Source organism: Micrasema longulum, unplaced genomic scaffold, assembly GCF_059751315.1.
Source record: "Micrasema longulum isolate JH-2025_06_02 unplaced genomic scaffold, ASM5975131v1 h1tg001670l, whole genome shotgun sequence".
NCBI classification, from domain to species: Eukaryota; Metazoa; Arthropoda; class Insecta; order Trichoptera; family Brachycentridae; genus Micrasema; species Micrasema longulum.
Window position 1 is genome coordinate 10330 of NW_028278849.1, and position 16239 is coordinate 26568.

General features: G+C 31.1%; 1 protein-coding gene across 1 annotated transcript in view; it reads left to right on the top strand.

Annotated features, from left to right (window-relative positions):
* The first annotated feature begins 4922 nt into the window (after window positions 1–4922).
* The window catches only part of TfAP-2 (transcription factor AP-2), a 166398-nt gene continuing 155081 nt past the window's right edge, over window positions 4923–16239 (top strand). Inside the window, exon 1 of the mRNA XM_088237215.1 lies at window positions 4923–5085. Within this exon, the coding sequence (XP_088093341.1) occupies window positions 5026–5085 (60 nt within the window). The 5' untranslated portion in view covers window positions 4923–5025. The remainder of the gene's footprint in view (window positions 5086–16239) is intronic.

Genomic DNA, 16239 nt, shown 5'->3' on the forward strand with positions numbered 1-16239 from the left:
GATTCAGACATATCATAACTTTGTTTTAAAAAGACGAGTTCTACGTTCTGCTCAATGGTTTTTTTATTTTTTATTTCGAAGTTGCTTATTTTTCGTCTCGCTTAATGTATTGTAAAAGACTTATCTTCATCGTTACGTGTCATGTCGGAGCCCCCAGACGTTGACGACCGCTTGTGAGGAAGCTTCCCCTTCCTGAGCAGTGCGAAACAGATCCTCCGCAGTTCTCATCCTGGTCTCCGAAGTTTCCAAACGGTTTTCATTCAACTTCTCTACGTCTGAAGTATGGATTATGTATCACCTCTTTATTCGATTTCACCTAGCCAAAATATGAAATCTTACAGAACTTATCGGCGCACTGTGGAAAATGGTAGAACAACGGCATATCATAAGTGATTTTTACCAAAGTTGCTACTGACACATTTTAATACATTTTTAAACAATAAATAAATCTTATGCTTCAGGTGCAAGTCCAGGGACAACTAAATAATCTTATATAAAGACACTATTTTAAATAAATATTTCGTGTCAACCATGTCGGGAATCAAACCCGAGACCTCTTGCTTGGTAGGCAAACGCGCTGACCATTACACCACGAGGCCGACATGAGAATAAGAACGTATTTATTATACTATTAAGTGTGGCTATTATTAATAAATTATTATTATGAATATTATGCTTTTGACTTTATAGTTTTCAGCTGCGGAGATAAAAAACGTTATAGGTAGTAATTATCATTATATTAAGCAGGTACGTGCGTTTAGTTTGGGGTTAGATCAAGTATAATGATTTAATAATTGTTTAAGGTCAGATGTTAATGTTCTAGAAACGGCTATTTCATTCACTTTATTTTATAATCAGTAACGCTAATTTTATTTTGTTGTTTTATATCATAATATCCATCACAGCTGCTCTTAATTTAATTTACTCTGTTCCCATTTAGATCTTTTAATAAGAAGTTTTACGAATTAAAAAAACTTTTTGAAACACTCAAAAATGTTTATCAGAGTATAATGGGGAAATATCACATACTATGAATATCGATAAAAATATGTGAGATGAATTTAAAAAATTAATTTTACTTTCGAAATCAATGTGGGAATTGTGGAGAAATCTTTCCATGCATAACTTTTGAAATAAATTGGTTAAAAAACATGTCTCCAAAAACTCAACAAATTCTTCACAGTTGTAATGAAAATTAAAAACAATAAATGTTTTCGTGCGCGCGGTAAAAATTTCAGCATTGTATTGTAAGGCAAAGTTTCCTGAAAATGTACGAAAAAATATATAAAAAACATTTTAACAAAAACTACGTTGAATGAAGTCACTGGTTAATTTGAATCAACCTTGATATGAGAGTTATGGAAGTCTTCCGGTTTGCTTGCCGTGGATGTACCAATGGGAAGAACTGATCAAGAATAACCGGAAAAGAGTCTCTGACGTCATACGCAGAGTTATTTCAGAAATACAGAACTTAAGAAAATCGTAGCGCTGATAATACGATTTATATATATATATATATATATGTTTTAAATGGCTTAGCTTAGTGCATTAACAAATAAAAAATAAAAAACCACTGAACTTCCTCGTTAGCGCATTTTCTTAGATCTTAGAAGTTTTTTTTAAGATTTACGGTTTTATTAAAAAATGGAAAATTCTAGGTCGGGTACAGTGGATCACAAATAAATCAACAGTGACTCATTCTAATACACAGTGAATAAATATGTATTAAGACTTAAGTTATTATGTCGGTATCATGAGAAATACTCATAATAGCTTAGGTAGATACACAGGGGTGCATGATTCACCGTGTTCTAAGGTATTTGATCCACTGTACCCTATACCATTTTGATTTTCTAGTGAAACAAACACAAATTACTAAATTTTAAATTTGAAGCACTAACTTTATGGTTATTCATTATAATTTAAAAATTTAAAAAAATATTTTACAATAATGACATATTTATTTATACTTTTACATTGTTTGTATTCCTTTTTTATACATAATAATGTTCCCTCACTGGGGTGTCCCGTGCCGAGGGAAACATTTTACCAAATGTGAAACATGCCTTAAATTAGCTATTTAACAGAGTTAACAAAATAATAACAATACAAAAAACGTGATTAATCTAATTAACCTAATTATCATTAACATAATAAACAATATAGACTAAAATAATCATGAAAAACATAACCAATTTATATAGACCAGTAGAACTAATTTCATAAACAGTACACACATTTTACCTATTTGGCTTGATCCACCCATCGATCCGTGTGCATCCCACCTCCACTATCCATTTCTTAATAGCAATTTTATATTGTAAGAACTTACTAATTGTCCTTATAGATAATGGAAGTAGATTGTTTATCCGAGTAGTAGGCCAATCCTCTTTGACCGAAGGTTGTGTTTATTTATTTTTTTGCAGCATTAGGGTGGAGTATCCAGTAACTCTTATTTTTGTAACGGAAGGTAGAGAATAAAGTTTACGTGCGTAGAGTAACAGAGCTTTTACATATTTAATTGATTTTACATTAAGATTTTCAAATATACCGAGGGGGCTAGCCATATGTAAATAAATAATTAATAAATTACATTTTTCTAAACAATTATCCAATTCCCTGCCATCAAACATTAAACCTGCTTTCTACACAACTTATATTATAGGAACATTGTTAAAAAATTACAAAGAAAAAGTCCATAAATATAATACATCTGGGATATACCAATCAAATTGTAATGATTGGGATTCAATCTACATTGGAAAAACTAAAAGAAACTTTAATATTAAAGTAAAAAAACACATAAGATGCTTAAATAATAATAATTTTTCTGAATTCGCAAATCATCTGATAGAAAATAATCATAACTTCAATAAAGACACTGGATTAAAAGTACTTCATGTTGGAAATAAAATATTAAAACTAGACTACTTGGAAATCTTAAGAAATTAAAAAAGCGATTCATAATAAGAAAAAAATTATTAATAACCAAATAAACTATATTTCTTTTAGTCCTCTCCTGTCTAGCTTCGAAAATATTGATATTAAATTACCACCCTTGTAAGGAAAAAAGACTTGATTTATTGGGTCCACGTAGTAGTAGTATTTAGTTAACGTGATAAAAATAAAATATGAATTAATTCATTAGTTACGTAAACCTTGACGAAAAAACTTGTTTGCTTTGAAACCGGTTGGTAGAATTTAAAAAAAAATAATGGATAATAACAAAGTTGTTTTTTTTTTTTTTTTACAAATTACTAAGTTTGTTCGTGATAATATACAGTTGTATGTAACTAGAATACACGTTGTTTACAGTAACATCAATGCCATATGAAAATGTTGCATGCAAATCTGACAAGAAACAAAGAAAATTACCTTTGAAAAAAAAAATCCAAAAAATATCAAACTGTTCCGCTCCAGTGGAATGTTAGAAAGTTGATGAAAATCATCTGCGTGGTGGTTCTACGATCATGAAGAGATTTTTGAAAACAATAAAATAAGTATGAGTTGGATTTTTAATTCATAATGAGGAACATCAGCCCTACGGGAAATTGGATACAAAAAAATGTTTTCTTACGCGGGGTAAACATTAGAGCATTAAATTGTATTACAAAGTTTCTTGAAAATGTACAGAAAAAATATTCAAAAATATTTTTATCAAAACGCACTACTTTGAATGACGTCACTGGCTCATGTGAATCAACCTATGATCTGAGAGCTATGGAAGATTTCCGGTCTGCTTGTTGTTTCTGGACCAATGGGAAGAACTGAATGAGAATAAGCGGAAATGAACCTCTGACGTTACACGCGGAGTTATTTCAGAAACACAAAACTTTAAAAAATCGTAGCGCTGATAATACGATATATAAAAATCAAAAAATTATTAAATATTTTTTGACTTAGTTTAACAGTCTATTAACAAATAAAAAAAAAATAAGAAACCACTGAACTTCCTCATTTAAAAATAAAGCGAGATCAATTTAAATATAAAAATGTTTTTTTGATATTTTGTATTAATAGTAATGTGACTCAATTTATTATAACTCTCAAACTTCTGTTTGTGTTGAATGTTTTGTAAGCTTATGTTGTTTATTTATTATATTAATTTGGGCACATTTCAGCAAAAGGCATATTTGTTTATTTAGTTATTTGCATTCATGTAGATTAGTCCACATTATTTGAGACAAGTCCCAAATCCTTGGGACTATAAATCCTGTGTTAAGAAGGGACGAGCAAATAATTGACAGACACATGAGTATATCACCACAAATATAGGATCAGAAACATAAAAGTTATATGTGCCTTTAATACCCATATTTACAATGAGGAACTTCAGCCTTACGGGAAATTGGATACAAAAAATGTTTTCTTACGCGGGGTAAACATTGTACAACAAAGTTTCTTGCAAATGTACAGAAAAAATAATAAAAAATACTTTGATAAAAACGCACTACTTTAAATGACGTCACTGGTTCATGTGAATCAACCTATGATCTGAGAGCTATGGAAGATTTCCGGTCTGCTTGTCGCTTCTGGACCAATGGGAAGAACTGAATGAGAATAAGCGGAAATGAACCTCTGACGTTACACGCGGAGTTATTTCAGAATTACAAAACTTTGAAAAATCGTAGCGCCGATAATACGATATATAAAAATTTTTAAAAAAATAATTTGACTTAGTTTAACAGTCTATTAACAAATAAAAAAATTTAAAAAAAACACCGAACTTCCTCATTTACACATTCTAATCAATATTTTAATTACTACCTACAAGTGGGTAAACATGATACTTTATAAATTATATGCAACAATTCAACGGTTTAAGTTGCTTTATTGATTTTTGATATATTGTCCAGTATAACTTTATGTTTTGTGATTACATTATCATAATTGTGCCGTTGGATCACTAACTAGGTGTTTTGTTTTGCTCTAGGTAAGTTGTGACCAAGATTACCGCTTTCTACATCGTTAAACGCAGGCCATTATCACGAATATTTAGCACCGGTAGCGCCATCTTTTGACAAGATGACGTTTCGCTGTGTTCCCGCCTTCCAGCCGATTTCAAACGACTGCAGCGCTCCATGGGTGAGTTTTCAAACTAAATATATCGACATCTATTTTACCGACATCATATGGTTCGCGTCTTGGATAAATACGAACCAAACGGATTACTGTTTCGAATGATAAACGTTAAACATTTTGTACTATAGATGTCAGTAATGTGCTTGAAAAACAATCTGTTTACCGGCCGCCAACTCAATTTTATTTTGTTTGACGTATAGTTTAGGTTAATATATTTTTTATGAATAATTCAAATGTACTTTCTAATTATTTTAATTCCTGAAAAATCAGTCTGTTTATTACTAACGACGTCTAGAGGACTTTAATGAATTAATAACTAAGTAATAGGTGGATATTTTGCAACAGAAACAGAAACAGCAGAAAGAAGTTGAGATATTTACAACATAATCAAAACAATAATTGTAAATGCAGTGGTTATAAAATACAAAAAGAACCTATAATTACATTTGCGAAACTTAAGAGGAACATTCCTCATATTGAAGTGTTTTTTTAATCCTAATATTTTTTTGGAAAAACAATTTTTTTAATGTTTTTTTTTTTAATATTTGAAAATACTCTAAGTCCTTCATTTCTCTGACTAGCGTCCCTTCGTTAGTTTCGAGCAGATAAATTTAAGGTTCACTCCATTTTCAAATTAGAAGAAAAAAATGGAAAAAATTATTAGGATTTTTTTTCAAGTTTATTAGGAATGTTCTTTTGAGTTTTGCGGTCTGGACCTGAAACACCGTGTATATTTATGTACAAAACAATCATCATTCCCTTTTCGCACCTAATGGTGCATAGGGCACAGCATTAGTACATCAATCGCAGTGTATCTTGATCATTTTTGTTGTATAAAGGTAAGATGACCATACTGGTCACGCTTCAGGTACCAATCTAGGGACTGATAAAAGCTTTAGTGTAAAAACACATGTTTGAATAAATATATCATGTCAACCATGTCGGGAATCGAACCCGAGACCTCTTGCATGGTAGGCAAACTCACTGACCACTTCACTACGAGGCCGACTTATTCATATTCCGACAATTCAAATTACCCATTAATAAAAAAAACTGTTTTGATTCGCGGGTTACATTAAAAATAAATATATTTATATTTTGTATAATACGAGTAGTATAATAAATGTTATGTTCTTTTTTTTACTTGGTTACACATACTTAAAATATTGTTTTCTGGTGAAATGTTATATTAAAATAGAACACTAGTTTTAATATATTTAAAACACAAGTTTATATCTTTTTCTTCGTAAATTTTCTTCGTTATTATATAAAAAGTTTTAGGACAACACTTGCAATTGTTTTGTCCTCGTTAGCGTTCTGCTTCAGGGTACCTTACTATGCCAAGTCTTTCTTAGCCTTCCTCGGCCATAGTTTTCTATCTGTTTTACCAGTATTTCGTATTTATCACAATAAGTGTCTGAAATTCGTAGATACCTCTGTCATAAACTGATTTCCCTCACATTTGTCTTTTTTGAGAGATCGCACTTTAACCGCGCTTTTAAAAAAACATTTCACAAGACAATGATTTTTTCGATTAAGTATATTCCCAAACATTTTTTTTTTACACCAAATCAATGTTCTATAAATAACATTCTTAATAGAAGAACCGGACGCCTATTTTTGCCATTTTAAGACGAGGATTATATATATGTGTAGCCGGAACGACGCGACGTATGCCGATGTTTCACGGAGATTAGCGACGGTTGCCGAAGCGGCTTCGGGAAAACCTGTTACATTCTAACGCGCCGGCGCGTCAAGCCCCGCTGGAATGTGATTGGCGCAAATACGGCGGCAAAGCTTTTGAATTAAGAACGGCAAAAAATGTCATTATGCGTTTAGAATAATTTTTACCACTAGAAATGTTGCATTGGTAAATATTTGCACATTTTACATATTATAATTAAAATATACATAAATGTAAAGAATGTTTTTTTTTATTCTGGTTTGACTTATGATAAAGTTTTGATTTCGAAACGTTCCCATCTCTTCGTCAGGACACTATTAAAAAAATAAAATTTTACTGTAATTAGTGTCCTGGTAAAGAGACGGGTACGTCTCGAAACCTGTAGGCATAGAAAAGTCGTTAAGTGGATACGCAAATTATCATTTATTGACATATTGATTCGGTGATTTGGTGAGATAGTTTTGAACTGTAAACCCTTCTAGAAAATGTTCAATATGTATAATGCAGAATAGTTAATTTTACGCAGTAATTAAAGTTATCAAAATGAGATAAAGACAGATTGTAATAATTCATTCTCAAAAAAGTTATTTTATTTTTATTTTATTTTATTTGCGAAACCAACAGTTATGCATATTTATTTATAGTAAACAAACAGATATAGTGTATAAACTCAGAACTAATAACAGATTTCCACAAAGTATACAAATTTAGTAAAGAAAATATATTACATATAATAAAAATACATATAAAAATGTTATTTTCATGTACTCATAAATATTTTTCAATAATCAAAGAATTTATTATTTATTTTTTTAAGAACAGTAAGTTATTGTAAATTGGGCGGGATTAGGACAAGGATGCTTGAAGAGAGAATAAGGAGGGGAAGGGAGATGTACATATTTATTATTATAATGTCTACTAAATTACATAATGTATTTTTAATGTAAATTTGAAATCTGACAGAGTGATGTTTGTGTAATATATATTTTTCATATTTGTATTGTACACTAAAAAAGTCCTTCGAATAAAATTATTTTTAACATACGATGTTTTACTTGTTGGCACATGAAACAGGTGGTACCGTCTACAAATCCTGCTGGCACATGTATTGTTATTTAACTAAGTAGATCTGCACAGCCAACTATTTCTATCAAAATTTTTTGAAGCAATAGTTGGTACGCACACACTCTGCGTATTGTAGATAAGTGATTCCACGGTAGGTGGAGGCAGCGAGAAATGATACATAAGAAATACCAGTTTTGTATTTTAGGTACTTTATAAATTTCTTTTGAAAATTTTATACTCTTTTTATATATATGGCATACATATAATAATATTAAAAACACAGTCGTTATAGTTCAGTGCTACGGGAAATTAAATATAAAAATGTTTTCCTTCACGTGGTAAAAATTAGGGCGTTTAATTGTAAAGCGAAATTTCTCGAAATCGTCTAATAAAATTAATTAAAATAAACTAATAATGTTCTGAGTATGTCCAAATGTTTGCAGACAGGTTGTTTTTCTCCCTAGGGAGTTATTCAGATCTAAATTTATTGCAATAGGGGGAAAACATGTTCGAGAGAGAAATATGGAAGTTTGGGCATTTGCAGGACCTATGAACTGTCGTTGGCTGGTTTAAGTGGCCTACTAAGGACTGTTATGTACGGAATGTTACTCAGTGTGAAAAGTGGCCACTTAAACCAGCTAACGACAGTTCATAATCCCTGTAAATGTCCAGACTTCTATATTCCCTTCTCAAAAATGTTTTTCCTCCGTTGCAACAAATTTTAAAATGAACTACCTTTAATAACGTCACAAGTTCTTCTTAAATAACTAATGATATATTTCCGGTTTTCGGCAGGCCTACACACTAATCAGGACAACTCACCGAAGACAACTAGTGACGTCACGCGCGGAGAATTAAAAAAATCGTACAGATGATAATACGATACATAAAAATAAATATGTTTTTGGCGTAGTTTGATAGTCTATGAACAATTTTTTTTTAAACACCAAACATCTTCATTAACGTTTCACGATCATCAATTAGAATAAACCATGATATGTTAGTATAACAAACAGCAGTCCTATTTAGATAATTAATTAAAAATTTAAAAAACAAAGTAGAAAACTAACGCGTATTCAAATAAGTAGCCGCCATTGATTGGTCCGAAACAAAGTTACGTGTTCGGAATTTCAATTTAAAATGCCTTCCATTGGTTACTTTTGACAGTTGTACGACGCGCGAGCCAATCAAAATGCAAAACAAGTGAACGTGTTCGGAATTTAAATTATTTTTTCCACTAGAGAAAATGATAATAATTTTGTTTTTGCAAGTATAAATTGTTAATACATTGTATTTACAAAAATATAGGTCAGTGATTTGACTAAAGTGCAGTGAATTAATTCCATAAATTTTTATTAGTTACTCGACTGAGATTATTTGTAAGATGTCATTAAATAATCACTCGTCTGCGTCCGGTTTACTTTGAAATCATCTTTAATATCATCATCATTCCATGTCCGCTACCTATTTGGAGCATATGGTATCCACAAAGATCCTCCAAGCATCTCTGTCGGCTGCTAGCATCTGTGCATCCTCCTAAGTCAGGTTCATGTCCCGTAGCTCTGACACGAACTGCCGACGAACAGTCAGCAGTGGACGTCTAGGACATCGAAAACCTTCTAAAGTAGGCGAGCGTGATTAAGGCTCTCAGGAGGCATCCGCAGCACATGGCCAAGCCAACCGTATCGACTCCGCTTGATGACAGTTGTCACCGGAGTTTGCTGCGTCCGTTTTCTTATTACTTCATTCCGCAAAAAGTCAAACCACCGCAGACCCAATATTCTTCTGAGGCACCTATTCTCAGAACTCAGAATTTTGCTGTTTTGGGCCCTAGTGAGGTGCCACGATTCGCATCCGCAGAGGAGAATAGGTGTAATGCAGGCGTTATATAGGCAGCATTTGGTTTTCACTAATTAATTTTCTAATTAATTTAATAATTATATTTCCAGACAGCCTTCATACTGCTGAATGTGGCGCCTGCTATTCCTAGCCGCACCCCCAGTTCATTGTAAAGCTGCTATTTTCGTAACATATATGTTTACTATATACCTGGGAGTATACTCCCAGGTATTTGGTTTGACAGTGTCAGGGTATTTTGAGCATCAAGGCATGAAGTGTTACACACTACATGGGTTTTTGCAATATTGATTTTAAAACATCTTCATCTTCAATAAGGCTATGCAAATGTTAGGTTTCGTTTTTTAATTGACATTGTTAATGATGTAATAACTTATATTTATATATAAGTTATTAATTTTAAAAATACTTGGTACACATCCACTTATTTATTTTGATCAATTAGCGCTTTCACCTTCTAATGGGCATCTTCAGACTGGTGAATATATACAGTGTATATATAGTGTAAGGATCATTTATACAAAACTAAATATTATCTTAAGTGTAGGTACATTTAAAAATAAATTGAAAAATATACAATACGCAATGTTGCAATGGAACAGAATGAGACAAATTATTGATTCCATTGCAATATTGCGTATTGTATCTTTTTCAACTTATTTTTAAATGTACCTACACAAAAGATAATATTTAGTTTTATATAAATGATCCTTGCACTGTATAATATTCACCAGTCTGAAGATGCCCATTAGAGGGTGAAAGCGCAAATTGGTCAAAATAAATAAGTGGAAGTGTACCAAGTATTTTTTAAATTAATAACTTTTATGTAAATATAAGTTATTACATCATTACAATGGAATTCCATCAAGAATTGTCAATAAATAATTTTAATGAAATAACATTGTTAATGATGATATTTTTAGCATCTTTTGTAAAGGTTGTCTGAGTCTTTTGTTTAGACTTGTCAGGTAGTTTACTGTATAATTTCAGTCACCAGTTTATTAGTCTCGACTGTCTTTGTCTCGTTTTAGAATGATGTCTGCGTTATTGTTTTGATAGTCTAGAATTGTATCTGTGTTTATTACAATTTTATCTATGTTTTATTTTTTTGTCTACAATTACATCAATGAGTAATTAAACAATAAAACTTTAGGATTCTAGCTAAAACAGTTTAGTTACATTTAAAGGGATTTTGAGAATTATGCTATTGAAATCTATAACCCACTTCCACTTTCCATTAAAACAATTAGTAAAATAAAAATGTTCAAAAAAGCTATTAAAAATGAATAGTGGAGCTAGGTAGAAGTAAAATCGACTGTCTCATTCACTTATACCAATATTGAAACACCTGCTCTATAAAAGTATAATTTTTAATTTTTAATTTATTTCTTTTATGGTGCGTTTTATATTATACATTAGATAGATATATACATAAATGAAATATAAACATAAATACGTAGTGTTTAAAACTGTCCTAATATTTTTTTATTTCTCTGTATATAAATTAAGTATTTTTTGTATATTCTCACATGTAAAAAAAATAAACAAATATTTTGTTCAGTGTCCTCGGCACGGGTAATTCCTGTGAGGTCAAATAATTTTTATTATTAATTATTGTTTACAATGTGAAAAAAAGAGATTGAACTCTTGATCCCGCGAATTTAAATTTGAACTCTTTTATGGTTGTATTATTTTTATCTTTTTGTAATGAGAACCAGGATTCTTTACGGTCGCAGGTCCCGGGATATCCTTATTTTATTGGGCACTTAGAAAATCATAATGGGTATTCTTACAATACCAAACACGGTCGTAATGTGATGGAAGATATAATAATATAAATGGAATAGACGTAAAAAAGTAATATTATCACAACCCTGTAATCAGAGAATCTATTCCTAATAGTTATCCAAATTACTTCTAGTAACCCTCACTTCTTGGCTAGAAGTATGGGAATCCAGAAACAGGGCTGCCAAAAATGTTTAAAAACAAATAAGAAAACATATATATCCATTATTGGTACACCAAATGCAGTACACCAACGCTTCAGATGCCTTAGTTACATTTATATCACAAAAAGTCTTATCTTTACTCGATTTCCTTAATGAGGATTTTTATCTGAGAGCAGCGATCGAGTAGAAATCACTCGTCCAGGGTTCTGGGATTATTTCACATGCAGAACTGTATTCTTCATCCACCCGGACGCATTGAAAATGTATTACTTGTACATAAGGTAGAAAAATTAAACGAAACATTTTTTTTCCATAACGTATTCGATATTACAAAACCTAATTGAAAAATATACATACGTAAGTGTACAAGGAAAATAGATTTTCGAGTGAATTTTCAATGTACCTACAATCTTTTTTTTATGACGGCTTGAATACTATAACAATTTTATTTTCAAAATTATGAATGAAAACATTTTTCCACAGTATCCATCCTAAATTTAAAAATTCAGTTATTTTTTAAAAATCCATTTTACATACATGATATTTATCTATTTTGGATAGTATAAAATTGTTATGTACGAAGCCTATGTCAAAAGTAAATTGAGTTACATGATCGCCTTCTGGGGAACTGGCAACAAGACAGACATAACAAGAATACAAAGACAACAAAATAAAATTCTTAAACTAACATACAACCTACCCTACCTGACCTCTACGACTGAACTGTACAAAAAAACACACCAGTTTGACATAAACTACTTGACTAAAATTGAGACCTTAAAAATTGTGCACAAAATAACACTGGGAAACACACAAGACGACGACATAATATTAGTCAAAAATGCTGACAAATACAAATATAACACTAGACAACAACAACACTATCATATTAAAAAAGCAAAGACAAACACAGGACAGTCAAAAATACTACATAATGGACTTAAACACTACAACGACCTACCTTACTACTTGAGAAATTTTACTGGAGACAAATTTAAAATCAATCTGAAAAAGCACATGATGACTGAACTAACTAAACTAGACGAGACATAAAATGACTAGACAATATAATATTCCACCGTTTTTGCTTGTATATGTAATTTTTAATACTATTTAAATGTTATTTGTGTTTTTTTCTTTTTATATACTTTTTTTGGCTTGTATACATAATATCAATTTTTTCAACGTTTTTGATAAAAAAAATTAACCTGTATTGGGTGTGCACATATTTTGTTAATTAAAAAAAATGATTTTATTTTGTACTAGTTCAGTATGTATATATACATCCATGTAATTTTTAAACTTTTTCAATTTTCTTTCCCAGATTGCATAATGTAAACATTATTTTGAATTTATTTCCATGCCTAGTATTCTGTTTATTCTGTTATTTTCAAGTATTTTTCATACCCTTTTTAATTTGTATTATATCATAATTTTTAATTTTTCTGCTTTTGTTAAATAATATTATAGTTTAAAATTTAAAAACGTCTCTAAAAAAATTATTATCTGTATGTCCCTAAATGAGTTTTTTTTTAAAAAACTCCTTGGGAATATTGTATATAATTATGTATAATATGTTTTCAATATAATAAAAAAAAAATAAAAAAAAAATAAAAAAAATATTAAATTTCTAATGTAACCCTAACGGGTTTACATTAGAAAAATAAAAATAAATAAAAATAAAAAGTTGTCTATTTTTGGATTTTAATTTTCTGACAGCCCTGTCGCTTTCCGTGATATGGTAATAATATTATAATGTACAGTTACCCTTCAGAAATGTATTATTCGATTTCAAATCGATTTGAGATCCTCTTTAGATCAATCAAAGTACATGCGTCTACAATGTGGGCACTGCGGACCCATCCAAGATTATTTATTTATTTCCGAACGAAGAAAAATACACAAATCTGTTATTACGTCAAACGGTTGTAAAGCATAGTTAATACCTCCGTCGAAATAACAAGATTGAAAAAATCTAACGATTCGATAGGTGGATAGATTATTTTAATCTTTCTGTCAGCGGAAATTTAAAGTACCGTAAAGGAGTGCTTTGCATGTAAAATGCAAGAAAATATTATTCAGATATGAAAACACCCTTTCTAAACTACCTCATCCATCACACCGATGGCCTCCGTGGTGTAGTGGTCGAGACGCTTGACTCATACACGGAAGGTTCCGGGTTCGATTCCCGGTGAGAACACAAATATTATAATGTTATTTACTCAAGCGTGGGTGTTCTGTGATGTAATTCACCACTGCAATTGGGCCTCCTGGCCTGTTTTGGTGCAAGAATAAAATACAAAAATATAATTTCTCCGTAGGGGTGAGCAGAGAGGATGGACCGCCACACACGTCTTTCCCACCATATTCCTTACTTCTTCCACATTAGTACATTTTGTCTTTGATTGCCACTGCTTTTGGCTTATCTGATCATTTATTTAATTCGACGGCTTACGCCTTTGACAAAGTATAAAATAATATGGAAAAACATTTATAACGAAACAAAACACCTGTACACAGTATAGAAAATATAGATACATGAAATAAAATAAGCACAAAATAATGAAATAATAAAGAAAAATAAAATAAGAAATTATAACATTGGTATGCAGCAAATTAACGATAAATAAAGGGTTTTAATATAAACAGTATTGAAGTAACAGAGCCCATGTATCATAGCATAAACAGTAAAACAAGTATAACACTCAGTACATTTTTATTATTTACAAAAGAAGTGATAAAAAAGTAATGCTTTTAATTTGTATACAGATAAATCTAAGTTTCCATGTTTGTTTGCTAACATGTGGAACCGTAAAATAGGTGAGTATTTGGCATAGTTTGAACTATGCAAATCAACAGCAAAAGAAGTATTTGTCTCGTCCCACGCTGTCTCACATAAAAATTCACACAATTTAAAAATTCGGGACTGTCCAGGACATTGTTGAATAGCTTGAAAAGCAGCACTTAATCTGAAATTTCCCTCCTATCACTAATATATATTAATTTTGACTGCTTCATTAAACATTTATAGTTCAGCTCTTCAATTGGAATGTTTAATTCAAAATTCATGCCACGTCTTTCTTGGTCTTCCTCATCCTACGTTTCCGTTCACTCGCCATATTTGTTTATCTGTTTCATCATTCTTTCATCACCCATTCGTTCTACATGACCGAACCATCTCAAAGACTTAATCTTATCAATTATAGCCGTCTCGAATTTGCACTCTTGCCTGATTTCATAATTAATAACCCTGTCATATTTGATTGATTTCCTACACATTCGAATTTCGACCTCGTTCACTCTGCTTTCATTTATCCTTTGCTAGTCCTGGCTCCTGGCACACTGCCTGTGATTATTACTTGCTTCAAATTTTCTCAGTCACGTCTGGCTGTGTTCGAAGAGCTGCAGAATACGTTGTCAGCTTTGGGCTGATAGGCCTTCCGCGTTTACTACCTCCAATACGGAGACGTTTGTTCTTCTGGCTGTCCATGGGATCCTCGACATTCAACGCCAACACCACATCTCGAAGGCATCTCTTCTCTCCTGCTCACGTGTTTCAATGAGGAAGTTCAGTGCTGCATAAAATTTGATATAAAAAGTGTTTTCTTACACGCATTTCATTGATATACAAAGTTTCTCGAAAATATTTTTTTATTTATTTTTATAAAAACTACGTCAAAAGTTCTTGTGAATCAATAAATTAAATACAGCATTTTTATGTGTTGTGACGGATTTTCGGTTTCCAGGTAGCCATTATTTTCAACATTTAGTGTATTTTGGCTCTACTGGCTCTCTACTTTTAAATGTCAACCCAAATCACCATCGAAAACATCACTGGTAAAGTAATTACAAAACCTTATAAAATCATAGTGATGATAATACGATGTATATATATATGTGTGTATTTTTTAATTTGGTATTCCATAAACAAATATTTTTTTTAAAAACCATTGAATTTCCTTGTTGTTCAAGTAAGATTTTTTTTATTTATTTGAATTTTGATTAAATATTCAACTCAAAACTCATCTCTAGGGGGTTAGTGACTGTTGCCTAAACTTTTGTTTGTTTTTCTTTCATATTGTTTTATTGACATAATTTGTTTAATTCCATTATATACCTTCACCTTAATACTTGCATTTTTGTGCAACTATATGGTAAAGTTGTATAGTGGGATTTTCATGTTAGTGTAATTAATGCGCTTATGAAACCAGTAAACATAGAAAAGTCTGTTAATAGTCACACAAATATTTACTAACATTGATTGAATTTATGCACACTTTGTCCCATACAGCAGTTCAAAGTTCCGCCGACGAAAGAAGTGGTTTAAACGGTTTAAAATATTTTATCGTTTTTAACGTTATTTTCGCTTGTGCGTATTTTTAACGTCAGCTCTATTTAATGGGTATAAATCTATTTTTTTAATCGGTCATGGTTCTTAGTAATTACTGCTAAGCTGGTTTAATTAAAAATTGATAAGTGAATTGTATTTTTATGGCACTTTGCGATCGATAATTAGAATCGAATCTCGAACATCCGGCCTCTAATTGTTTTTCAGTTCCGATTGAACTAAATTCTAATTTACCGGTATACGAGGAAACGAAT